The sequence below is a fragment of the Bidens hawaiensis genome, unplaced genomic scaffold (assembly GCF_021521415.1).
Source record: "Bidens hawaiensis isolate Kalapana, Puna unplaced genomic scaffold, B.hawaiensis_p1.1 tig00056244_1, whole genome shotgun sequence".
Taxonomy (NCBI): Eukaryota; Viridiplantae; Streptophyta; class Magnoliopsida; order Asterales; family Asteraceae; genus Bidens; species Bidens hawaiensis.
This window is the reverse complement of record NW_027500146.1, coordinates 46,361-72,393: the sequence shown is the minus strand read 5'-3', so window position 1 is coordinate 72,393 and position 26,033 is coordinate 46,361. Positions and strand designations below refer to the sequence as shown.

The following is a 26,033-nucleotide window of genomic DNA, read 5'->3' as shown; positions in this document are numbered from 1 at the left end:
CCAAATTTTCAAACATAGGGGGTGTTTGGGATTCTAACGCCATGTTGTTTTTTTCAAGGGTAGAAAGATGTTGTAAGGTGGTCAAGATATAATAACTTAAGTCCATTTTGTTAGTCCAACGTCCACCATACAGGAAATTCTTTCTTTCTCTCCGTACAACAATTCCAACGTCCACCTGCAAACCACCCTTCCCGACAGGAAATTCTCCGGCAACCAGTTCTCCGGCAACCAGGTAAATCTTCCCCCATATTCTCTTGTCTTTCTCGCAGGCTCTTCACAAACCACCAGCACGTCACCGTTTGAGAAACGAAGGCACGACCGACTGGAAGCTAGTCGTCTTCTGGTCAAGCAAGCTTCAAGATACCAGGAGCTCGGTTTCCGCCGATTTGCAAATCAACTCCACGACCTTTCAACTCTATCTCCAGCAAGACAAATCACGGCGGAGACATTTTAGCGACGGCGGCGGACAAATTCTGGGTATAGCTTGTCTCAAGCCACTGGGGAGTTGTCGTTTAGGTGGACTCGTTCTCCGACAAAAACAATAAGAACGGAAAGAACAGTTTTAATTGGGTGGGTGGGGTTGCTCTGTTTCTGGATACAAGAACCAGGTCGAAACATTCGGTTGCAGAGAAGCATACAAGGAGCAAAATTAATGAAATAACCTGAAGATACAAATCAGGGATTGGTTTTGTGTTGAAGAGTGGCTTCATAACCCTAAGTAAAGGTTACGGGTCATCTGTGGAGATTATCATTGTGAGATTGTTCCTTTCTTTATTTTACATTCTGTTATTGCTTATTTGTATTGCATTAGGTATGAATTGGCTGGGTTAGGGGGGACCAGTATTGCTGAATTTGTTGTAGGTTTTTATTGCACTAGGCATCCTAGGGTTTCCTTTGCACCATCTAAGTGCTTAGTTTAATTGGTGTGTGATTGCATCAGTCTTCTGACTGATCTGTGTGTGTGCACTTGTGTGCTTCATTACGCTTGAGTTAATATACCAGTTGATAAAACTAGTTAATATACTAGTTAATATATTATTATTAGTTTTTGTTACTACTACTATTATTATTATTATTGATTTGGTGTTCTATTGCTTGTGTTTGTGTGATTAGTTGCAACCATAGAGCGTAGGAACCATGACTATTACCTGAGACCATGTCCTGAATCGAGGGGTGTAGGAAAGAGTAAAGATAGGGAGCGTATATTGCGTTTGGCTTCTTGGAATGTAGGAACATTAAATGGTAAGTTGTTAGAATTGGTAGATGTGCTTAAAAGACGTAGGGTCCAGATAGCATGCCTCCAGGAGACTAAGTGGAAAGGACATAGAGGGGCTGAGTGTAATGGGTATAAGTTGTGGTACTCGGGGTCTGATGGAGCTAGGAATGGAGTGGGGTTTCTAGTGGCTAAGGAAATACACACTAGTGTGGTGGAGGTGATAAGACATAATGACAGGATTATGGTGTTGAAACTAGTACTAGGAGAGGAAGTAGTGGCAGTAGTCTCCGCCTACGCGCCTCATGTAGGCCTAGGGGATCAAGAAAAGAGAGAATTTTGGGATTGCCTAGACGCAGTGGTAGGGGGCATACCTAGGGGGGAGAGGATTTGCATAGGATGTGATTTTAATGGACACACTGGTAAGGCTAACGATGGTTTTCAAGCCGTACATGGGGGTTTCGGTTTTGGTGATAGGAATGAGACCGGAACAGATCTTCTAGAGTTTGCGGTGGCACATGACCTAGGTATTATAAATTCTTTTTTTAGGAAACGAGATTCTCATTTAATCACTTTTAGCAGTGGCGGACGCGACACACAAATTGACTACCTTTTGATGAGGCGAGGAGACCGACGTTGGTGGAAGGACTGCAAAGTCATACCTGGGGAGGCAGTTGTGACTCAACATCGACTACTAGTGACTGATATAGCCTTCAGAAATAAGCTGACTGTTCGAGAGAAGAAAGGTACACCGAGAATTCGATGGGGAAATTTGAAGGACGAAAATCTCCTACTGTTTAAGGATAAACTCATACTGCATACGCGGGCTCGACTAAATGGGGACTCAACTCATATATGGGAAGCTATGGAGACAAAGATCATCCAAGTAGCAAAGGAGACTCTCGGGGTCACAACAGGAAAGTCAAGTGGGCATAAGGAGTCTTGGTGGTGGAATGACGCAGTGCAAGACAAGATAAGGGACAAACAAGGATGTTTTAGGGAGCTAATGAGGTGTACGAATGAGGAGGAGCGAGTGGAATTGAGGGACAACTACAAAACGGCCAAGATAGAGGCAAAGAAGGCAGTGGCGGAAGCAAAGAAGGCGGCCTTTAAACGGATGTATGAAAGCCTGGAAACAAAAGAGGGGGAACATGCTATGTTTAAGATTGCCAAAGCCAGGGAGCGTAGAAGGCAAGATCTAGGACCGGTGAAGTTCATAAAGGATATAGATGGGCATGTACTGTTCAAGGAGCAGGACATCAAGCTAAGATGGCAAACCTACTTCCACAATCTCTTTAACAATGGGAGAGCTTACCAAGAAGAACATGACAACACAAACTTTCAACGACAACAATCGAATAACTGCTACTGCCGACGGATCACACGAGAAGAGGTAAAGGACGCACTTAGGAGGATGGGAAGGTCTAAGGCGGTTGGCCCAGACAACATACCCATCGAGGTGTGGAAGTGTCTGGGGGAGGAAGGAGTCATGTGGTTAACTACTTTGTTCAATAGTATTCTCAAATCAGGTAAGATGCCAGACCAGTGGAGGAGCAGCGTTGTAGTTCCTATCTATAAGAACAAAGGAGACGCCCAATGCTGTGGTAACTACCGAGGAATCAAACTACTAAGTCATACTATGAAGCTATGGGAAAGATTGATTGAGGTTAGACTTAGACGAGAAACTCAGGTTACGGTCAACCAATTTGGCTTCATGCCGGGGCGTTCCACCACAGAGGCAATACACCTTATAAGAAGATTAATGGAAAAGTATAGGGAGAAGAAGCGTGATCTACATATGGTGTTTATTGACCTAGAAAAGGCCTACGACAGTGTGCCACGACAGGTGCTCTGGGAGTGTTTGGAGGGTAGAAGAGTGCCCAGGAAATACATAGAGATAATTATGGATATGTATACCAGGAGTGAAACAAGTGTCCGTGCGCCAGTGGGGGATACTGATTTCTTTCCTGTAGAGGTAGGTCTTCACCAGGGGTCAGCGTTGAGCCCGTTTCTTTTTGCAGTAGTCTTGGATGAGTTGTCAAAGTCGATTCAGGGGACTCTCCCGTGGTGCATGATGTTCGCAGACGATATTGTGTTAATTGCTGAGAAAAAACAAGATCTAAACATGAGGCTTGAGGAGTGGCGAACAACCTTAGAGACAAAAGGTTTAAAGATTAGCCGATCTAAGACGGAGTACCTACACTGTGATTTTGGTGAGATAAACGACAGTGAAGACGCACACATCACAATTGAAGGGCAGGTGGTCCCGCAGGTAACGAAGTTCAAGTATTTAGGATCATTTGTACAGAGCGATGGGGAATTAGACAGTGATGTGACCCACCGAGTTCAGGTAGGATGGTGTAGATGGAAAGCAGCCACAGGTATATTGTGCGACAAGAGTTTCCCGACTAATCTGAAGGGAAAATTCTATAGGGTGGCAGTTAGACCTGCAATGCTATATGGAACAGATTGTTGGGCCATCAAGAAGGCACAAGTGCGGAAGATGGAGGTGGCAGAAATGAGAATGCTACGTTGGATGTGTGGGCACACAAGGCTAGACAGAATAAGAAACGTTGTGCTTCGCGAGAGAGTAGGGGTGGCGAACATAGCAGACAAGATAAGAGAGTGGAGATTGAGATGGTTTGGACATGTAAAGAGAAGACAGACGACGAATCCTGTTAGATCCGTAGAAAGCATTACTATAGAGGGGAGGAGGGGTAGAGGACGACCGAAATTGACTTGGGATGAGAGGATTAGGCATGATTTGATAGACCTAAATCTCTCCGAGGACATGGTTGAGGATAGGAATTCGTGGAGAAGTAGGATTAAAGCTAAGGATTCCTAGAGAGAATTGAATACCTTAGGGCTTAGACTTAACTTATTTAGGTCACTTACCATAATGGTATTTCCCTTACATATTTTATTATTATTATTATTAGCTTTTATATTGCGGTTAAACTGCGACCTTATTATTAATATTATTATAATTAGTAGTAGTTTTTTTTTTATATAACTGTTAAACTTTTTTTTTTTTTTTTTTTTTCATACACATGTTCTTAGAGCCGAGGGTCTCTCTGGAAGCCACCTCTTTATTCCTTTGGATAGAGGTACGGTGTGCCTACATCCCACCCTCCCCAGACCCTACCTATAGCTCTGCTGTCGGTGGGATTTTACTGGGTATGATTGATTGATTGATTGATTGAAAGGAAATAAACCTGATTATAGTTTATGAAGTGATTAAAATAATGTTTTTTCTTAATAAATTATCTTTTTAAAAATGGGCTAATTACTAAGAATAAAAAGCCAAATTACAATATTACTCACTTAAGAACATAGTTATCATTTTCTTTCCTCTAATTTCCTTTCAACTTAAAAACACACCTAATTAAAAGAAATTGCATTTCCTTCCCTTCCCTTTCTTATCCTTCCGTCTCATTTCCTTTTCTTTCCTTGGTTAAAAAACTCAAGAACAAGGCATTATTTTCCTCTCCATATAACTTATGAAGACGAATAAGTCATTTTTTCTCCATTTTAGTGTTTGAGAACTAATAAGTTCTTATAAGTTTCTCCTTATTAATAAGACTAAAAAAATATGTTTTGAATAAGTTAGGATATCATAACTTATCTTCTTATAGTTTTAAAATATTATTTCCACCCTTATTCCACCATCTCCTTAACACATCCAAACACCTTTTTTAAAACTTATTGACTTATGTTAATCTAAACATTTTTTTTAAAACTCCTTATCAAATAGTCACAAGACCTTTTCAACTTATCACAAAAGTTCTTTTCACCTTAAATAAGGAATCCCAAACACACCCATAAATGTGAGTCGGTATTTAATTTATATTGGATTTTTTATATTCAAATCGATATAATTTAACTTTCTTTGTGTTTTTTTTTTCAGCCACAAGTAAAAAATTTTATTAACTACCAAACGGTATTGCAAGAAACTAATCATCCGGGATCGTATAACCACCCGATGGTATTTACAAACAACAACACTAGTTACACTACATACAATCGAAAATGTGTTCATCATAACACTTACAAAATAAAATATTTGTCACTTCAAGCATCGTCTCCTTTCAATTTAAGGTTTACAACAAATTTAACACTGATCTAATTCGTAAAGTATGGACTAGCACTACGGACTAATACTCATGTCTCGTTCAAATATACATGAATTAACTTTGTATATGAAAGAAAAAGAAAAGTTCAATACAAAAAAAGATAAGACAAATATAAATTGATTGAATAGATATATAACTGAAGAATGAATTTTGGAGAGTTTTTAAAGGACGAAGAATTTTTAAAGGTATAAATAATTTTTTGTAATCGTTTGAACATTTTTTTTTATTAATGAGACGTAAGGTATAAATGAATTTTTGTTATATTACGCTATTACAATCTTACAGGAATAACTGTAAAAATAAATTTTAAAAATTAAGATTAAGAGGGTTTTAAAAATGAATTCTAGATTTAAGTAATTTATGTGTAACACATTGTCCGGCATCTTCGGTGAGATAGGCACGTTACATGTAAATAACTAGATAAATCTGGATAAGCTTAGTTTGAAATACGCCTATACTTTACCATGCTTAGGCAACACTACTTTTACCTTGACCGACTCAGGTAATGTAGGCTCATGCACGTTAACCTCAGGTAAATCAAACGTAGGTAATCGCCTGTTCATAGTTATAAACACACTTATTTTAATCTGAATGAATGAAAGCAACAATTTTAAATATATGCCATGAAATTAAAATAGCAACAGCATCACAAACATAAATACAAAGCGACTATCTATATATTAACTAGACGAGTAGAGTGTAGACTGACCCACATAAAAAACCGTCACATAAAAATGTATAATGCGGTGAACGTGGATCGAACACGTGACCTTCAGATCTTCAGTCTGACGCTCTCCCAACTGAGCTATCCCCGCAACTGTGATATAGCTTTCTGCAAATAAAAGGTATTATTTTCAGTTAGATTTATGTATCAAATTACAAAACAAGAAAATTAAAAAAAAATCTAATTTCATCTTAAAATAGTATCAAAATGGTTCAAATTCTAAATTAACTTTAAATCATAAATGGTGTGTTTGTATCTCTATTTCTCAAATCATAGTAACTAAAATACAAAATTTTGTTTGGTGAAAAACAGAAACCAAATCAAGATCCTCAACGCTTTGCGATGAGCAAATGGTTTTCGGGAGAGATGTTAGATGGAACATATTTGACAAGCTTGGATTCCAGTCCACATTCCCTCATCCACGTTAACCTCCCTGCGTCAATAATATCTTTGCACATAAACCCCAGATCAGCCCGCTCTCTAGCCAACATATTAATACCTCCACCAATATCCTTAACAGTATCCCTGCCAAACACAAACAAAACGCATTCATCACTTCAAATAAAGTAACGAGTCATTTCACAATTTCATAATTAGAAAAATGACTGACGCCTACATGTTTGTATCAGCAACGTCTGAACTGTGGTCTGCATCTACTGCCCAGCTGGTAAACCATGTAATTGCATGGAAATCATCTTTTGTAAGTTCCAAATTTAAGAAAAACTCCTTATCTGCAACCCGAGAAACAATTATTGTTACTTTCATGAGACTTGCAACAAACGTAATTTAAAAAACGTTGGGATTCGGATTTTACTGATATAATGTTTCCATTGGCAGAGATGGTGGCAACAAGTTGCTATAGAAAGTCCTCTCAAACTAGATTTGGCTACACCTTCCCCAACACAACATCTTATCGTCATATCTGCCAATTAAAAGAACACAAAGTGATAACTATATTAACTAATAAAACATTTGATACAATTTTAGGACCGCCCAAAAGTAAGCAAAAACAGCCATTACCGGTCGCAGGTCCACACAGATGTTTTCCAATCGCCAAATAAGGAAGTCCTTTTAATGCCTCGATTGCATTCAAATTTAAGTCCTCAACTACAACACACAATAAGAAAAGATAAAACAATGGTCTATAAGATCAACAATACAAGTTTGGATTAAATCCTTACTATCAATTCTCAACCGCTCTAATATCAAGCTCTCGTTCTGTCGCAAGCTTCGATCAGCCTAAAAATTGATCTTTATGAGTTGTCTGATTTTAACATGTAATAATGAAAACAAAGAAAATGATGTCTGAATAGCAACTTCACTGACCTTAAGTTTATATGATTTGCGTTCAATTAAAAAGACTTTTGAGACCCCATAACAGTCTGCCAGCATTTGTGTCAAGTAACCTCTTCCGGCTCCAAACTCAACAACTGCAGGAGAATCTGCAGATGGACTGTTACAATGAAGTTGTTCCCCGATACTAGAAGAATTCAATGCTCCAAGCTTCTCCAAGTTTCCAAGAATTGATGCCTGCTGGATAACATGTTTTTCTTGAAATGGTATTTTCCTGTAACTCCATTAATTAAGAAACAACAACAACAAAAAAAAAACACGCATACACACAAATGGATTCCTATTTCCTACACAGAAAAACCATAGCAAAACAGCACTTCTATGTTTCATCGGATAAATCATGACAAGGAATGCCATGTAGACACATAAATCAGGTATATAAATTCTGTGAAAGCAGTTAAAAGAATAACATGGTTACAGAGTTTCATGAAAGGGAACATATTTTTTAGCATTCTGTCATGAAATTGACCCTGAAATAGGTAAGCGTCCCTCAAAGTATTGATATACAGGCACTAGTATGCGTCATTACAAATGTATAAGTAATTAACATAGTTGTCAAAGTGCACATACTTTGCAGCATACTTTCATGAAATTGACCCTGAAATAGGCGCACCAAAGGCGCAAATGGTGACCCTTGGGCCTACCCACAAGACACTTAAAAGAGAGGGCCCGAGATAAGCAAAGTGCATAGCATAAAATTAACATGTTTGGGGGTTTTATACATATTTTAGGCTTGCCTAGCGCTAGTTTTGGTTAGTTCTAGGTCATATTTGGATGTATAAGAAGAGTTTGCTGGAATTTGCATAATCTAGCCAGGATTTTGGCTGGAATGATGGAATCTCGCCCGATCACCTGGATGGCAGCGAGGCGCTTTCCCTGCACCTTGCCTAGAGGGCCTAAGCACACACCCAAAGGACTTTTGACAACATACATTATTAATCAATCAAATGTGTAAGCTAATATAAAACTACAGTAGTCATTTAATATGTCTTCTACAGGTTAATTTGGCTCGAGATCAACAGACAGTATTCAAGATTTCTAACGTAAAGCACAATTCCAATAGCAATGCATACACTACAAATAAAAGAAAAGCTGCATTTCACGTGCCATACCAGTCAATGGCGCGGTCAATCCAACTCCTACAAGCATCCGGGACAATGTACGAATCCAGAATGTCCTTACACACCGAATCATGAACAGATTTTATCTTTTCAATCAACTTAATAAGTTGAGGCTCAGTCATTGAAGAAACACTAACCGGACCCCGGGCAGAATACTGGTAACCTGGGGGTTGGAGAGATGTTTCCCACGAGGGGTTAGACCCTTGGAAGATGGTTCTTCTGATAACCTGCAAAACAGACACCGTGAGCTCGTCACTGAGAAGGGGGGGGGGTTCCTCCTTGTGACCACCCTCCGGCGTGAGAATCAGACTAGATTGCTCTTTAAATATAAAAGTATATTAAGAGATTGCTAGAGCAGATATCAGGTATAATATGATGATAATGTAGTAAGATATGTTGTGTTTAGATGATCATACCATTTGGGGTATTTATAGCCGGATGTAGGTTTCCAAGGAGGTATGGCCGGCTGCAACAGTGTTCCTGTTCATCAACAGTAGCCTACGCACGTGCCCTGCTGGTAGTTGGTGGGTAGGCAGCGGCTGATAGCGACCAGGCCTGCTGTATACTATTCCCTTTCCACCAACTGCCGGCTACGCACGTGGTATGACAGTAGTTGGTGAGTAGGCAGCGGCTTAATAGTGATACAGTACAGGAGCATGCTGCTCGCCATACTGTATCAGTGAGCTGTCGTATCCCTGATCAGATCTTTCGCCCATACCTCGTCAGGTACAGTAAAAGGTCCTTCAGTATACAGACTGGCTTATTTGGGCGGGAGTATTCCCCCTCCCGCCTCTGTGCGGGATTGCTCCCGGCTTTGCTCATTCCTTCAGGTGACACTGAATGATTGAGAGCTAAGTACCTAGTGCGTGTAGCCATGCTGCGCGGGTGGCCTTCCCTCATGGCTTGTATCCGAGGCTGCGGGAACAGGCGGAGTCCTTCACCATGGGAGGCATTTCCTGCGGGACCAGCTTGCATACTGCGCGTAAGGACGTCACGTCTCTGAGCATGGTTGGTCCTGCGGATCCAGTTGGTCTCTGCGCAGACGTCCCTGTTTAAGGTGAGTCTTGCGGGTCCAACTGGGCTCTGCTGGGACCTACCTCTTCAAGTCCCCCCAGTCCAATGTTCTTCTCATGCGTGTTTAATAAAGTGAGGTGAACTTTTGGACTTAAGCAAAGGGTTTTGAAAAGGGTTTTGTAAGGTTTTCCATGGGAAGTCCTTGTCACTTGCAGAAATGCCCGAGTTTCCTGCTTGGTCTTTGGGTATGATGCGGGTAGGTCTGTAACCTCCTCGCAAGTCAGGAGCATTGAGTCCTAGTTGTGTGGATTCTCCATGAGGTTTTGGTAGTTTTGAACATAGTGATCAATTATGTTAAAACCACCAATTCCATCCTGGAGCTTCAAACAACGTAGTTCTCAACGTTCCCGCTATGCGGGGATGTTATTTCCGTTTCCGCAAGCATTGCCCAGAAGATCCTTCCTGGTTTCAATTCCCAGCGGAGCGCTAGGTATGTAAAGGGTTTTGCCTTAACACTGTACCAGCGCTCGTCTTACGGTTACTTTACTTCCAAGGTATTCCTAGCGTCAATTCCCTGCAGGTGCTAGGTATGTGAAGGGTTTTGCCTTTACACTGTACCCGCACCTGTCTTATAGTTACTTGGTTGCCGAGGAATATTTGGCTTCAATTCCCTGCGGGTGCTAGGTATGTGAAGGGTTTTGCCTTTACACTGTACCCGCATCCGTCTAACGGTTACTTGTTCGCCAAGGTTTACTTGGCTTCAATTCCCTGCGGGTGCTAGGTATGTGAAGGATTTTGCCTTTACATTGTATCCGCATCCGTCTAACGGTTACTTGTTCGCCAAGGTTTACTTGGCTTCAATTTCCTGCGGGTGCTAGGTATGTGAAGGGTTTTGCCTTTACACTGTACCCGCATCCGTCTAACGGTTACTTGTTTGCCAAGGGGTAAGGGGTATTTTCCCGCTTACTTTTTAATATTTTTAAATTTTGAATTTTGAAATTCGAAGAGTTGGTGGAAAGATAAGAACAGTCCAAACCTCTGAAACGTCGTGCGACGGTTTCTTCTGACTGTGTCAGGACGTGCAGGAAGTTATGGTGACGTGACAGAACATGGTCATTCCAGACGCTTTTCCTGGCGCGTGGGCACGATTTTTCGGGCGCGTGGCCGCAAATTACTGGCACGCGTCCTGTCAACAGCTGTTGCCAGCCTGCTTTTTGCCACGTGTCATAGTTTCATTGCACCTTCGATTTCTCTCTCCTCCGCATTAAATTCACCGCATTAATTGCGATTAGTATATAAAGGGGGAGAGGCCCCTTTGTAATCCACACTTTCACCTCTCTTCTTCTTCTTCTTAGTGATTTCCGGCAAATACTCCCCTTTTTCAGGCAAGCATTTTCCCGAAATCACTCTTCTTTCTGCAAAAATGTCTTCTCATGATGCTGAAGCTGTAGCCGACGATAGGAGTACTGCTGGCGAGTGCCAGTGTGCTCTACCTCTCGATCAGTACCAGTACATAGTCAGGAAGTTCATGCTCGAGTCTCTCGAGCCTGAGTTTCCTGAATCCCACCAGACTGTGTACGATGCCCCCAGTGGCAAGATTGGGGTATATGCTGCATTCTTTGTTTATGGGAACCTTAGGTTTCCATTGACAAAGTTTATGTATCGTGTCCTGGAGAGGCACGGTGTGCACCTGACCGAGGTGCATTCGATGGCGATTGCCAAGGTCCGGCACTTCGAGTGGGTGTGCCGGATTCTGGGTATTGAGCCCTATGTGGACCGCCTGATGACCTTCTATACTTGGAGGTGCGTCCAGGGGTGGTACACCCTGACAACCCGTATTAAGGGTTTGAAGATCTGCGTGACCGAGCGCAGTCTCCGATCGTGGAAGCGGGAGTTCTTCTACATCTCTGCCCGCGCCATCCCCATTGCTATGAAGTTCAAGAAGGGTCAAGCGCTTCCGAGCCTTCATGCTTCCAGTTACCAGGAGGCGGAATGGTTCGCGAAGATATCCCGGGTCCAATCTCCGGTTTACCGGTTTGCGGAGTCCGGGATGGTGCTGCTGGGGATGAGCCGGGTATGGAAGGATGCGTCCCGGTTTCCTATCCTTCTCGAATACGGTTTGAACTCTATTCCTTATGGTATGTCTTGTCTTTCTTGCTGATATTAGTTTATTTTCTAACTGTTTCTTTTCTTTCAGAGGGGAATAATTTGGAGTCGCTCCTGTTCCCGCGGGAGGCTGACAGTCCCGTGCGGGTGGGCACTCGTGCTCTGGACGACAATGAGTTGCCCATCCTGGAGCAAACGGCGGATAGGTTTGTGGAGGTCTATCCGCCGGGCCAAGAGATCCTGAGCCACCGGCGGCCAGGTAAGGAGATATTCTATCCTGAACCCCTCAATGCTGTACCCGTTGCTGGAAATCCTTACATCCTGTCTTCTTCTGAGGAATCCGCAGATGGTCCTCCCCTTGTGCGGAAGAAGAAGGCTGCTGCCGGCGTGAAGGGGAAGGAGAAGGCCTCCACAGCTGATCCAGTGGTTCTCTCTGACTCGGAGTCAGATAGTGAAGAGGTGGCGGGGAAGCCCGGTGGTGAGAAGAGCACTGCTCCGGAGGCTACGACCGTTACCTCCGGAGAACCAATGAAGACGACGGTGACCGGTACCAAGAGGCCGGCTCCATCGGGTTCCTCCCCGCCCGTCCGTACGTTCAGGGTCAAGAAAACCCGTAAGTATAATCATAATGTCTGCAGATTTATCACTATAAATTTAACACTTTCTTCTTTGTGCAGGCGTGGGTGTTGACGCATTCCGGGGTGAACCGCAGGGGAATACCTCCCCGCCAATGACGGTAGGCTCGGTCAGCCTTCCTGAGGCGTCGACCCAGGCGCCTGCGTCTGCATCCGCTGGTCCAGTTGCTCATTCCTTTGAGCCAGCTGTTCCGGTAGTGATGACGTCACCGCCGGCCGTGAGTGCGATTTTTACAGCATCCTTCACGGAACCGGCGGTTACTGCTGCTTTTAAGGAGGCGGCGACCGCGGCGGAGACAACGACGGCGACCACGGCGGCTGCCACCATGCCCGCGCCACCGGCACCGATGGCCGGACCATCAGGTACGCGCAGGGCTTCACGCCGATCTTTGCCACCTTCCCGTCTGCCTGACCTGTTGGATGGATTTCCTTTAGGTTCAGGTGATGGGTTTGGCGGCTATCGGCCTGTCATTGACCCTACAGGTGCGTAGGGTTCCTTTCTTTTTCCCTTATGTTTTTCATCATCTTTTCCTTACTGCTTTTGTTTCTTTTGCAGTGTCGGATTCCAATGAAGTGTATGTTCCTCGATGGAACATACGCCGAGGAACAACCCTTCGCACACCCGTGGAGTGCGTGGACTGGGCTCGCCACGCTGCTCCTCCGGGCGCGTTGGGGGAAGCCATGGTTAGCTACCAGGAGGGTAGGCTAACTAATGAGCTTCGGGTTCTCCAGGCCCGGATGCAGCCGCGCGTCGAGCTGCTTTGTCGTGAAAACGACAAGTTGAAAGCAGCTCACGCCAAGGACATATCTGAGGCGCGTGCTCTTCGGGAGGAGAACCAACAGCTGGCGGCAGCTGCCGCCGACAAGGAGAAGGCCTTCAAGGCCCTCGAGGTTGAAGTTCAGGCGCGACTCGAGGCCCGCTCCAAGGCTGCCCAAGCTGTGAATGAACAGCTTCGGCTGGCCAGGGAGACTGCGCGAAACGCAACCGAGAGGGCTGCCAAGGCTGAAGCCGTTGCTGAGCCTTTGCGTGTGGAGAATGAGGAGCTCAAGGCCAAATTAGAGGCTCTCCAACGCGCTCATGATGCCTTGGCAATGGAAGATGCCAAGAAACTCCAGGAAATCTTGGACCAAAGGGGGGTGCTTGACCAGACCCAGCGGAAGCTTAAGGGCGTCGAAGAGGCTGCCGCTAAGGAAGTTTTACTTGCCAACCTTAACAAGAGCGAAGCCGAACGCGCCCATACCGAAGCTCAAGCTGCCCTCCGATGGCTTCTTCGAGAAGCGTTGCCTCAGGTATGTTTAGATTTATCTTCACGCATTTCTTTTGTAAGAAAAGGTTCTAATACTTGTGTTTTCTTTGTAGGTTGTGCGTCGGGTCTTTTCAGAGACCTCTTACGATGATGCTATGACCGCAGCCCTCAACGCTTCTCATGATGATGGGGAAAAGGCCGGCTTCATGCTTGGTCTAGGGTTTGTTGAGAAAGGCGTCCCGCCTTCCAACTTCCCTTTGTTCAATGTGGATACTGAAGCCATTTATGAGCAAGCATTGAACCAATACGCCGCCTTCCCGCATCCAGTGGTGGAGAAGGTGGACGAAGTAGCTGCTGCTGATGATGGGTTAGCTGTCCTCAAAGCGTTCCTCGAACCACCCCGTTCTTCTGACGGAGCGGGTCCAAGTGGAAGCGGCCCTGAGGCTTGATCCTGAAGATCCCTTCCCATTGCTAAGACTTGTATAGTTTTTTATTTTTTCTTTTAGGCGGGTAGTTACCCGGCCATTCTTGTAATATATTCTTGAAATATTAATCTTTTTGCGTATAAGATTGTTATTTCCTTCTTTGGGTTCCTTGCTTTATAAACTTATGACTTGCATACTTAGTTTAAATTAGCAATTTTCCAAGTGTTTAGAATAAGAACCTTTGAACGTGGTTGATAGTGGGTTAAAGTTTCGCTTCCTCCTTCGTGATTGTGCGGGTAGAACCGTCACTTGCACTTGGTAGGATGGCTAAACTTTAACTTTTATCTAACCTGCGTGTAGGTTTTTCTTGCCTTTTGAGGATAAGTTAACCTTTGAACGTGGTTGATAATAGGTGTGAAGTTTTGCTTCCTCTTTCGTGATTGTGCGGGTAGAACCTCACTTGCACTTAGTAGGATGGCAAAACTTTACCCATACCTGACCTGCGTGTAGGTTTTTCTTACCTTTTTAAGAATTTTGTTTTGAACCGTTCGACGCGCGGTTGTCGATAGGTTAGTGTTCATTTTCCTTTCATGATTCATGCGGATAGACCGGCACTTTCATTTAATGGAATAATTGAACTCTTCTCCTTCAACTGACCTGCGTGAAGGTTTGCCACGTTATTGGGTTCGTGCGGGTAAGACCGCCTTCCCACGCAACGACTTCACGTAATGTGAATGCCGTCACCAGTGTTGGATAGTTTTAACCGTTCGACGCGCGGTTGTTAGGTTATTATTCAGTTTCGTTAATGATTCATGCGGATAGACCGGCACTTTCATTTTTGGGTGCTGAACTTTTTCCCCTTCAACTGACCTGCGTGAAGGTTTGTCACGTTATTGGGTTCGTGCGGGTAGGACCGCCTTCCCATGCAATGACTTCACGTAATTATGCGGTGAAAACCGGCATATTAGTGTCCAGAAAAGTATTAAATGTAAAATCATCAGCTTCGATATTCTTAAGAGAATCATTTCCATTAGAAGTGGCTCTTGGCCTTTTCTTTACAAATTGGAATTGATTTACATGCAAACTGTGTAAATGAGCTCCCTTCCTTGTTGGGATGGGAGTGCCATCGAGCCGATACGCACCTGGTTCGGGATCTCGTTCTTTACGCAGCATGTAGTCTCGATTTTGAAGCTGGAATTGATTCGTGTTTTCCCCAGCTGGGGTTCTATACGCACCCGCCTGCTCAGCCTTTATTACGCCACGAGGTGCGCGAGCGTCCCATCTCTGACAAATGCTTCGACCATATCTTTTACATCTATGCATTCTTCAGTGTTGTGGCCCTTTGTCTTGTGAAAGTCACAGTATTTGCTCCGATCTGCATCGTGACGATGTCGGATTATTGGCGGTTTTGGCCATGGGAGCCCTTCAGTGGCGAATATCTCAGTGACGCTTTTGGTGAGTGGCGTCCATCTGGAGTTCCGGTGCGACTGTACATTATCCCTTCCGCCCAACCGATTTTGCAAGCCGGATGAGGTGTCAAAGTTTACCCTTGACTGCCAGATGCCTAGCTTTCGTTTTTTATTTAATCGGGCGGTGAGGACGTTGTCTTCTCTCGTCCTCTGGGTGTAGAGGTTTGTGCTCTGTGGGAGATCTCTACCCAGTTGTTTCTCTGTTTCCGCATAGCGTTTTGCTGCTGTCATGATGCCATCCCATGTGGATGGCATGCCATCTTTACCTGTTAGGGTGCGGATGAGCTCTGGGTCATGTGCGCCCTGGATGAAGGCAGCGCGAACAAAATCTTCACTGATATTGCCCAAACTTAGCTTCTTTGAGTTGAAGCGAGTGATGAAGTTTGGCAGAGATTCGTCTTCCTCTCGTATGCATTTGAGGATTGTCCATTGCTCCTCGGTATACTTCCGTTGCTGGCTGAAGTGTTGGCTAAACTTTTGTTGGAAGTCTGCCCAGTCGTAGATGTGGTTGACCGGTAGACGATCGAACCATGCTCTAGCAGCCCCAACCAGCGTCATTTGGAACATGTAACACCACGTGGGTTCCGTCCAATTGCTGACGGTTGCCCCTGCTGTGAACCTGTTCAAATGATCGTCTGGATCAGATATACCGTCATATGTGCCTATGTTGGGCATTTGTTTGGCACTCTTTGGGGCGATTGCTTCAGCAATGTCCCTTGCAAATTTGGACGTTCCTGCATTTGCAACGTTTGGTCTGAACGTTTTAGAGAAGTCTCGTGGACTTCCACCTGTGCTTTTTGGTTTGAAGGCTTGTCCAAAATGCCTTTTCGGTTGGGATTCCGTTTCCTTATGCTTCCCTTTTGCCCTATGGCGAGGGTTCGCGTCGGAGTCGGATTCCTCCGAGTCATCCTCCCAGTATTCGAATTCGTCGGCCTGTTGCACGGAACGCAAGCGTTCGTCCAACTCAGCCTGGAATTCCTTTTGTCGTGCCTCCGCCCATGCCTTAACTTCATCGAGAGTTTGGCGGGGGAGTCTTCGTTTCTCAACCTGGGTATCAGTGGATCCCAGTAGGCGATCATTTACTGCACTTGCCCCAGCTTTGGTAAGTGGGGTAGTGTTCGTAAAATTTACTTCACTTGCCCCGGCTTCGGTAGCCGGGGTAGTGTTCGTAAAAACTGTGTTGCCGGTATTCCCCCTAGTAGCAGGGGTTATGGTTACCGGAATTTCTCTAACCATCTTTGTAGATGTTTGAAAAAACTGGAGAAAAATAAAGTTCTAGATTTATGCACGGATGGCGCCAATGAAGAAACACTAACCGGACCCCGGGCAGATTACTGGTAACCTTGGGGTTGGAGAGATGTTTCCCACGAGGGGTTAGACCCTTGGAAGATGGTTCTTCTGATAACCTGCAAAACAGACACCGTGAGCTCGTCACTGAGAAGGGGGGGGTTCCTCCTTGTGACCACCCTCCGGCGTGAGAATCAGACTAGATTGCTCTTTAAATATAAAAGTATATTAAGAGATTGCTAGAGCAGATATCAGGTATAATATGATGATAATGTAGTAAGATATGTTGTGTTTAGATGATCATACCATTTGGGGTATTTATAGCCGGATGTAGGTTTCCAAGGAGGTATGGCCGGCTGCAACAGTGTTCCTGTTCATCAACAGTAGCCTACGCACGTGCCCTGCTGGTAGTTGGTGGGTATGCAGCGGCTGATAGCGACCAGGCCTGCTGTATACTATTCCCTTTCCACCAACTGCCGGCTACGCACGTGGTATGACAGTAGTTGGTGAGTAGGCAGCGGCTTAATAGTGATACAGTACAGGAGCATGCTGCTCGCCATACTGTATCAGTGAGCTGTCGTATCCCTGATCAGATCTTTCGCCCATACCTCGTCAGGTACAGTAAAAGGTCCTTCAGTATACAGACTGGCTTATTTGGGCGGGAGTATTCCCCCTCCCGCCTCTGTGCGGGATTGCTCCCGGCTTTGCTCATTCCTTCAGGTGACACTGAATGATCGAGAGCTAAGTACCTAGTGCGTGTAGCCATGCTGCGCGGGTGGCCTTCCCTCATGGCTTGTATCCGAGGCTGCGGGAACAGGCGGAGTCCTTCACCATGGGAGGCATTTCCTGCGGGACCAGCTTGCATACTGCGCGTAAGGACGTCACGTCTCTGAGCATGGTTGGTCCTGCGGATCCAGTTGGTCTCTGCGCAGACGTCCCTGTTTAAGGTGAGTCTTGCGGGTCCAACTGGGCTCTGCTGGGACCTACCTCTTCAGTCATGGACTGCACAGCCATCCTCTTTGACTCGGAAGTAACACCTTCATGATCGTCTTCTTCACCGCCTCCATTAATACCTTTTCGATAAAAAGGTTGGAGAGACAGCGAGTTCTTATGCTTAAGCAACGGGCAACGTTTAAGGTGAGACTCAAGGTTCGATTCCAGTACAGAGCTGATCCATAATTCATATACACATAATAATAATAATAATAATAATAATAATAATAGTAAAATAGGGAATTAGGTTATTGATAATAATTAATAAGAAGTGAGAGTTACTGTGAGGGATCAATTGAGCATAGAATCCATACGTCATCGGACCGTTTGGAATGATTACCGCAAAACCTGAAATTAGATAACAGAGATGATTAAGGAGGTAAAGTTGCGGTTAGTTAATGGTTAATTAATAATTAATAATAATTGTTAATGTTTAGATTACTCGGAATTAGCGATAGGAGGAATTGCACAGAATCTCTTCTTCGGTAGCCAGAACTTGCAGCGGCTCGACATTCGCCTGAACCCTAAAACTGTCGCCGGTGGGATATACCAAGCTGGAGACTAGGAAAAAGCTTGTTCGATATGGCTCAAGCCTCGAGCAAAATCAAACCGCTCGGTTCCAAATCAAGCGAAGTTCAAGCATAAAAATATCGTTCGTTTCTTTAAGTTTAATCAAATCAAATCGAGTATGAGCATGCATGCGTTTGATTCAACTTGATTCGTGAACAGTCCTGTCTCAAACAACCCTAATTAAAATAGGTTGATGGTATTAAAAACTAATTTGATCTCATTAAAAAGTAAAAATGTTCGGTTATATGCTTTGGATACAAAAAATGGTGATGACCCATGGGTGGCATTGAATTTTATTTTTTGTTTTTTATACTTCTTTCAAGTTAATAAGTTTAATGTATTTATCCGTTTTTAACATGCTAAGTCTGTTAATTAATTTGTGGTGTTCAAAATGAACTCATTTACAAATGTTTGTCCAAATGAACCCGTTATTATTTAAATAATTATTTAATGAATGTTTTATACATAAGGTTTACCTTTTAATCTTGCAATAAATTCACATTATGTTAGGGCTTTTTGGTTTGTTGCTGATAATAAAATTGTTAGTTATAATAAGCTCAGAACAACATTACTACAAAAAGAAAAATAGAATGTTCACCGGCTATTGGAACCAGTTGGGTTTTCATGGAAAGAAAAATGTGTGACTATTGTGAGTGATGGTTGGAGTGATCCTACAGGCTACAAGAAAGCCTCTAATCAATTTCATGGCTACCTCACGCAGTGGTCCTATGTTTTTAAAGACAGTGAATTGTTTTGGGATGTAAAAGATAGTTTTTTATTGCTGATTTGATGAAAGAAGTCATCAATGAAATTGGTCACCAAAATGTTGCATATCATTAATAACAATGCAACAAATTGTAAGGCGGCTGGAGAGATTATAGAGAGTCAGTTTCCTCACATCTATTAGACACCATGTGTTGTTCATACGCTTAATTTTGTTTTGAAGACATTTGTTCACCAAGGTGTGTGGAAACAAATACAACACCATATGACGAGTGCAAATGGATAAAAGAAGTTCACACAGGCGCTTGCAATATAAATTTTTATCATGAACCATAACATGAGACTCGATTTTCAACAAGTTTTCTCCTATTAGACTATTTTCGGTTGTCGATACTCGCTTTGTCTCCATCATTGTGATGCTAAAGAGATTGAAACTTATCAAAAGAGGTTTTCAAGCTATGGTTATAAGCGAATGGTCTTCTTATTGAGAAGATGACAATGTGAAAGCAAACTTTGTTAAAGAAAAGATTGTGGACGATGAATGGTGGGAAAAAGTATTTATGTTCTTAGTTTCATTTGACCTATATATGAGATGATTAGAGTTTTTGACACCAACAACCAAGTATACATTTTGTGTATGAGATGTGGGATTCGATGATTGAGAAAGTGAAGATTGAAATCTACAAGAAAGAAAAACGTTGGATGTCTGAATTAAGTCCCTTTTATGATGTTGTGCATGATATTTTACAGGGTCGATGGGTGAAGAATAACACCCCCTACATTGTTTAGCTTACTCTTTAAATCCCATGTATATGATTTTAAACTATATGCTTGATTTCTATTCTTTACTTACGTTTTGACTTTTGAATGTTGTAGATATTATAGTGATACATGGCTAATTGAGGATTCTAAAAGACTTACTCCACATAGGGACGAAGAAATTTCACAAGAAAGGATGAAATGTTTTCGAAGATTATTTCCTAATGATGATGAGTATAACAAAGTTCTTGATGAGTATGCAAAGTTTTCAATGAAGAGTGGTCTTTTTAAGGATTTAACATGCATTACACATATGGGTATTATGGAACCCAATAACTGGTGGGCTAACTTTGGTGCTCAAACTCCTTTTCTCCAGACTATGGCTTTTAAATTACTTGGACAACCTAGTTCTTCTTCTTGTGCCGAGCGTAATTGGAGTACTTATGCATTCATTCACTCGCTTAGGAGGAACAAATTGATCAACTACAATTCGTGCTGAAGACTTGGTGTATGTCCACAATAATCTTTGTCTTTTGTCAAGGAACCTGAATGATGATGTAAAGATGTGGGATATGGGTAGAGATGCTTTCGATTCAATGGAAGATGTTGGGTTTTTGGAGGTTGCCGATCCCTCGCTACATGAACCAGAGTTTGAAAACGATTTGATTATTGATAAATGATAATTAATATAAACCTATGGTTGATATAGTGTTTTTTTGGAGTTTGAACTTTATATCAATATAAATCTATTTTGGACTTTATTTAATATATTTGTATTTTTTTAATATTTTTTTTGTAGTGCTCTTCCTGTACCCGTATCTTGGATTTTTGATTTTTGTCGTTTCTCGTACCCGTAACGTCCCGTATCCTGGTCTCGTACCCGTTTCCGTGCTACTTAGCTCCTACGTCATTAATTTTTATAATAGATATGCAAAATGATTAAATCTATAATAAGGGTGGGCATGTCTAAGATTACATGGTTGAGATTGAGCGGTTGAGCGACCTGCAAGGTATTGGCGATTGGAGTCAATATACAGCCCATTAGAAAGAGGTATATATATTTTAATCTTACACAATGTTTCCAAAATGTACACTATTTAACCACAAATTGGAAAGTTATTATTTACTGAAAGAGTAGTCATTGTAAGAATGAGTTAATATTTTTTGATTTATTTTAAATGTTTGATTTGAAAACTGTGATACTTTCTATGTCTTAATTGTACATTTTATGTTACTTTTGTACAAGATTGAAAACTTTGTATTACTTTTATCATTTTATAAAGTCATATCAAAATCGAGAAGATTTTATTGTCTCTCGATCACCAAAATCCGAACTTTGTTTATGGTTTCGTAACCCCCCACGACGCAGGGGGTCAAAATACTAGTTTAAATTATTTGAAGTTTATAAATTGTATTTAGTAATATTAGTTTGTTAAAGTATGCAACTGAACACATGATCATGACTAATAGTTTATCAAGTAGTACGTCGATTGTTTTTTTACACTACTTATTGCAAATTTTCTTACACGGTATATTAGGGTTTTGGGCGTAAGAGTTTTTTCAATTACAAATCATCAAAATATAAGTGATTTGCGTTAGTAAAAAAACTCTTTATTTGAATAACGACTTCAATTCATTAAACACTACTATAGTTTGTTTTGCCTTTTTACAAAATTAGAACCAATAAAACCAACCAAGATGTTGCCTTCTATTAATAATTTTTTGTTCGAACGGCAACTTTCAATATAAAACGACCAAACTAGTCAAACGCCAGGGCTAAAAAATTACAAAAACAACATAAAATGAGAAATTACACCAATCAATCCACTTTAACATTTTAAATGAAAAACTTATTCTTTTATCCAAAAGAATGCCAAATATTTAATGTCCTCAACCACCTTAGATTCCATTATGACTCTTTGTTAAAAAAATTTGCCCCGTTTCTTGACTTCCAATTTTCAAATGCACTAACATGTTATCAATATAATTCCTTATAATCTTCTTCTTTTATAGCATAGCGAGGCTGATTTGTGAATCGTGAATTAGTCACCAACACCGAATGCAAATGTTGTAGGAATTTTGCACCATGGAACTAATTAACAAGATACCAAATCCGATTAGCGAACTGACAAGAGGTTAGTAAATTGTTTGCATTTTCAACTCCTTCATCACAAATTTTATAGTTCATTAATTGTTAAGAGTTGATTACCATACGGTCCATACCACATATAAGAAACATTTTGGATTCAAATTTTTTTTTTTTGAATTACAAAAGAAATTTATTAGAAAAAGAAAGCAACACAACAAGTGACCGGACAAAATACACCAGCAACAAAACACAACAAACCACTCAATTACATATTGAACCCCCTCCGATCATCCCAAGACAAAGACAAAGATCTCGACCTTTTCCGGATCCAATGGAATCCTATCACCTTTATCTTATCAACCAAATTTGTCAAGACATCCGGCTTCCCATCAAAGACCAAAGCCTTCCGAGCCTTCCATAAACACCATATTATATTAAACTAATAGCATGTAGAGCCCTTAGCCGCCTTCTTCTCCAAACCACTGTATATGTGTAGGTCCAAGATATCCTTGATACTAAAAGCAGAAATGCTCGGGATTTTATACCATTGCGAGATTACTTGCCATGTAATTTGGCCAAACCACAAGAGAAATAAATGATCAGCCGTGTCCTCTCCTCCGCATATCGGCTCTAATCTGTAATTTCTAGAAATCTCTAACCTGAAAAATACTGATTAACCAAAACAAATTAAGTACGTACAAGCAAATTCACAAAATTCACAGTTTGATCCGAGTTAAACCCTAAACTAAAACAATACAAAAGTGGCGTTCAAATTGCAACTAATTATTCACACTTCTTCTCCATCATAAATTCGAAGGGATTTTCGGGAAGCATACAAATCAGATCATCATCACACGCATCCGCAACGTCTTCAAAACTTCTCAAACTTGATCTCTTCTCCATCAACTTTTCAAACACAGGTGGTGAGCAAGGCTCGGTGTCCTGAAGGTAACAACCACCAAAGAAAGGATGTTGAAGTGCCTCCATAGCCGTGGGCCGCGCATGTGGAGACCATGAAATAAGTGAACCGATCAGATCAACCGCTTCAGAGCTTGCCATCGGTAACAATTCAGAAAACCACACTCCAGGAAAGTCTGGAAACTCATACTTCATGTTTCTTTCCGGTTCAAGTCCCTCGAACCAGGAACTTTTCGTCGGGGCGCCTAACACATAGCAGATTCTATGGAATACGTGTGGATCGGAAGAACCTTGAAACAATGGTCGAAAGGTGAATAGCTCAAACATTATCGCGCCCATCGCCCACATATCAACAGCCGAATTGTAAGTCTCTCTCTGAATGCAGAAACACCTCAGGGGCACGATACCAACTTGTTGTAACGATATCTGTGTACGGCCCATCATCTATCTCGCATGCAGCACCAAAATCACTTATCTTAACTACATCATTGGAAACTAGAACATTTTCCGGCTTTAGGTCACGGTGCATGTAGCCATTGCGGTGCAAGCATGCAAGACCTCTAAAGATTTGAAAGCAGACGTGTCTAACCTCGGCTTCTGAGAACGGCGTTGATCGATAAACCATAAGATCGTAGAGACTGCCTTGCATGCATTCAAATACGAGGAAGATGGTGTTATCATCATTGATTAAATCCTTGAGTTTGACGATGTTTTCATGGTTGTTGAATATGAGTGCTTTCACTTCTCTTTGCATCATGATATTGTTCGATGATTCGTACTTTGTTAACAGTTTCTTGATCGCCATGGTTTAATAAGTCTGCTTATTGAAGGCCTTCCAAACAACACCGAATGAACCACTACCAAGTTTTGAGATTATTTGATACTTGTCCATAGTACTACTGCCTATACGTACAAAAGTTTTAAAGATTATAATAAAGAAAGAAAGAAACGCTGCAAATAAATGATTATTACTTACGGAACAAGGAATCAACAAAGGGATTGAAGAGAACTGAAATTGATTATTGTTATATTTGTGAAGTAGTGCTTGCTTATTTATACAACTCCTTGAGGATTTTTCTCACTTGCCCATATATTTCCGTATAAAATTAATTAATTGCTCTTTAAAAGTATCTTATTCAAATATCGTAATATTTTATGTTAGTGATTATTTTTATTTTAAGCAATGATATTACCCTAGATATTTAAATTATTTGAAATTTATAAATTATATATTATAGTTATAATAATATACGTTTATCAAGGTATGCAACTGACACACCCCCATTTAATATTGATAGTTATACCCTTAAGTATTTAAAAACTAGACGGGTGTCCGCATGATGCGACGGGAAACAAATATCACAGTGATTATGTAATAATTGTGGATGTTTAAGGTTTGTTTGAAACCTTGAAAACGTTTGAATCAATCATTACTTTTGGTCAGCCGGTTTTCGAATGTTCAAACCATAGCAAACGGTTTGGTTTATGGTTTATACGAAAATTAGTCATATAAAACTAGACCAGGCGGTAAACTTATTATTGAAGTTCACAGTTTAAAGTTTCAACAGTACAATTTCGGTTCTCAATAACAACAAATCGAACCAACGATTTGGCTGACCGCTCACGGCATAAAATAGGACCCGTTAAAACCGAATTCTGAACACCCATACGTAATATGTTGATTTTTTTATTTGAAAAATTATAGCAATACCATACCTAAATTAAAGACAATAAAATTCTCTTTTTTATGATGCAATTTTTAATAAAAAAATATCAACGCATGAAAAAGTTATGGCCATTGGAAAATCGTTGATGGGAAGTTATTTACAATTAAAATTAAAAAGGAACATATGAGTAAATATAAAAGTACAAAGTAGTAATTATTTTCAAAATTTACAAAAGTTGAGTATAGTTGAGGGGACAATGTTGTAACTATTTCAAGACATATTTTCTAATGGACTAGTTTGTCCCTATCTTACATTCTATATATTTTTTGAAACGACCAACTAAGTAACACCGGGTACTCCGTACGCGACCCCCATTGGCTAAAGGTAGCTCGAGCCGGCCACGAGTCTGGACGGACGGAGCCCCTAGCGGTCCACCTATTGAGGGATTCCCCGGATAAAACCCGACCCCCACGCCCCCCCAAACGGCACGACAACGAGGAGCCGGTAAAACCGGGAGAGATCAGGACTTGACCTTGGCAAGCCAGGGTCATCCCTTATATCTTTCATATAAATTGGTGATAGTAAGATTTAAACCTCATATCTCTCACTAGTAAAGTGAATGCTATACCAATGTGCCACATCCAATTTTATCTTACATGGTAGATAAGGTGTACCTTAAGCATTAAAAGTTGTAAATTACTTAAAAATATGGTGTCTTAATTTGCATATGTCTCATGTATTATATATGATATAAATAAGATGTTTGAGAATGTTAGGCTTTATAAGTGTATAAGGTATAAGTTACAACTCTGTAACTTATAACTTATGCCTTAAATAAGTTATAAGGAGGTAAAATAAGGAATCCTAAATATCCCCTTAGCTCGGAAAAAGCTTGTTTCAAATCAAACGAAGTTCAAGCATAAAAATATCGTTCGTTTCTTTAAATTCAATCAAGCCGAACCGAGTATGAGCATGCATGCATTTGGTTCGGCTCAGTTCGTGAACAGTCCTGTCTCAAACAACCCTAGTTGAGATAAGTTGACGGTATTAAAAGCTAAAAATGTTTGTATACATTTTATTCGGCCTATATGCTTCGGATACAAAAAATGGCGATGTATGGGGGGTATTGAATTTTATTTATTTGCCTTTTACTCTTTTCAAGTTAACAAGTTTAATGTATATATCCGTTTTTAACATGTTATTCTGTTAATTAATTTGAAGTGCTTAAAATGAACTCATTTACAAATGTTTGTCCAAATAAACCCGTTATTATTTAAAGAATGGGTCAAGTTTGTTATTGTTATTCATAATGCAAGTAGAAGGGGATTTCAATTCATTTGATTCGCTTTCTTCACTAACATGAATGAACGATAAATATGGTTAGTTTTAGTTCGAGTAAAATCATTTGAATCTCTATATTATTCAATCAATCATATTATCCTTTTAATTTACATATTAAAACCAATAAATTATGCGAATAAAACGGATAAAAACGTAATTTAATTCATTTTCATTGAATTTCAACGAACTGAACAAACACGCATCCTTAAGAAGTCAACTTAGGATTTAAAGGCCAGCGATATTTAA

The 26,033-nt window shown here is 41.3% G+C and overlaps 1 protein-coding gene, 1 non-coding gene and 1 pseudogene across 2 annotated transcripts; all 3 read right to left on the bottom strand.

Moving 5' to 3' along the window:
* Window positions 1–6,088: 6,088 nt before the first annotated feature.
* On the bottom strand, window positions 6,089–6,161 carry TRNAF-GAA (transfer RNA phenylalanine (anticodon GAA)). Its single transcript has one exon. It is a non-coding gene; the product is annotated as a tRNA-Phe (tRNA).
* Window positions 6,162–6,278: 117 nt separating this feature from the next.
* LOC143601430 (tRNA:m(4)X modification enzyme TRM13-like) lies at window positions 6,279–18,233 on the bottom strand. Its single transcript, XM_077078842.1, has 10 exons — window positions 18,163–18,233; window positions 18,003–18,068; window positions 17,715–17,895; window positions 8,536–8,657; window positions 7,397–7,637; window positions 7,252–7,309; window positions 7,091–7,177; window positions 6,885–6,992; window positions 6,687–6,801; window positions 6,279–6,595 (listed from the first exon to the last, which is right to left on the bottom strand). Exons 1-10 carry the CDS (start codon window positions 18,231–18,233, stop codon window positions 6,400–6,402), a joined length of 1,245 nt encoding a protein of 414 aa, XP_076934957.1. The 3' UTR covers window positions 6,279–6,399.
* Window positions 18,234–22,644: 4,411 nt separating this feature from the next.
* On the bottom strand, window positions 22,645–23,671 carry LOC143601433 (cyclin-dependent kinase F-4 pseudogene; annotated as a pseudogene).
* Between the last annotated feature and the right edge of the window lie 2,362 nt (window positions 23,672–26,033).

Bases quoted from the DNA above. Each gene is read 5' to 3' on its own strand.
- LOC143601430 (XM_077078842.1), bottom strand. From the start codon at position 18,233: ATGTCGAGCCGCTGCAAGTTCTGGCTACCGAAGAAGAGATTCTGTGCA. The intron at 7,310-7,396 runs GTCAGTGAAGTT...ATCAATTTTTAG, and splicing joins GCAAATCATATAAACTTAAG to GCTGATCGAAGCTTGCGACA. The intron at 6,596-6,686 runs GTAGGCGTCAGT...TGTGTTTGGCAG, and splicing joins GACGTTGCTGATACAAACAT to GGATACTGTTAAGGATATTG.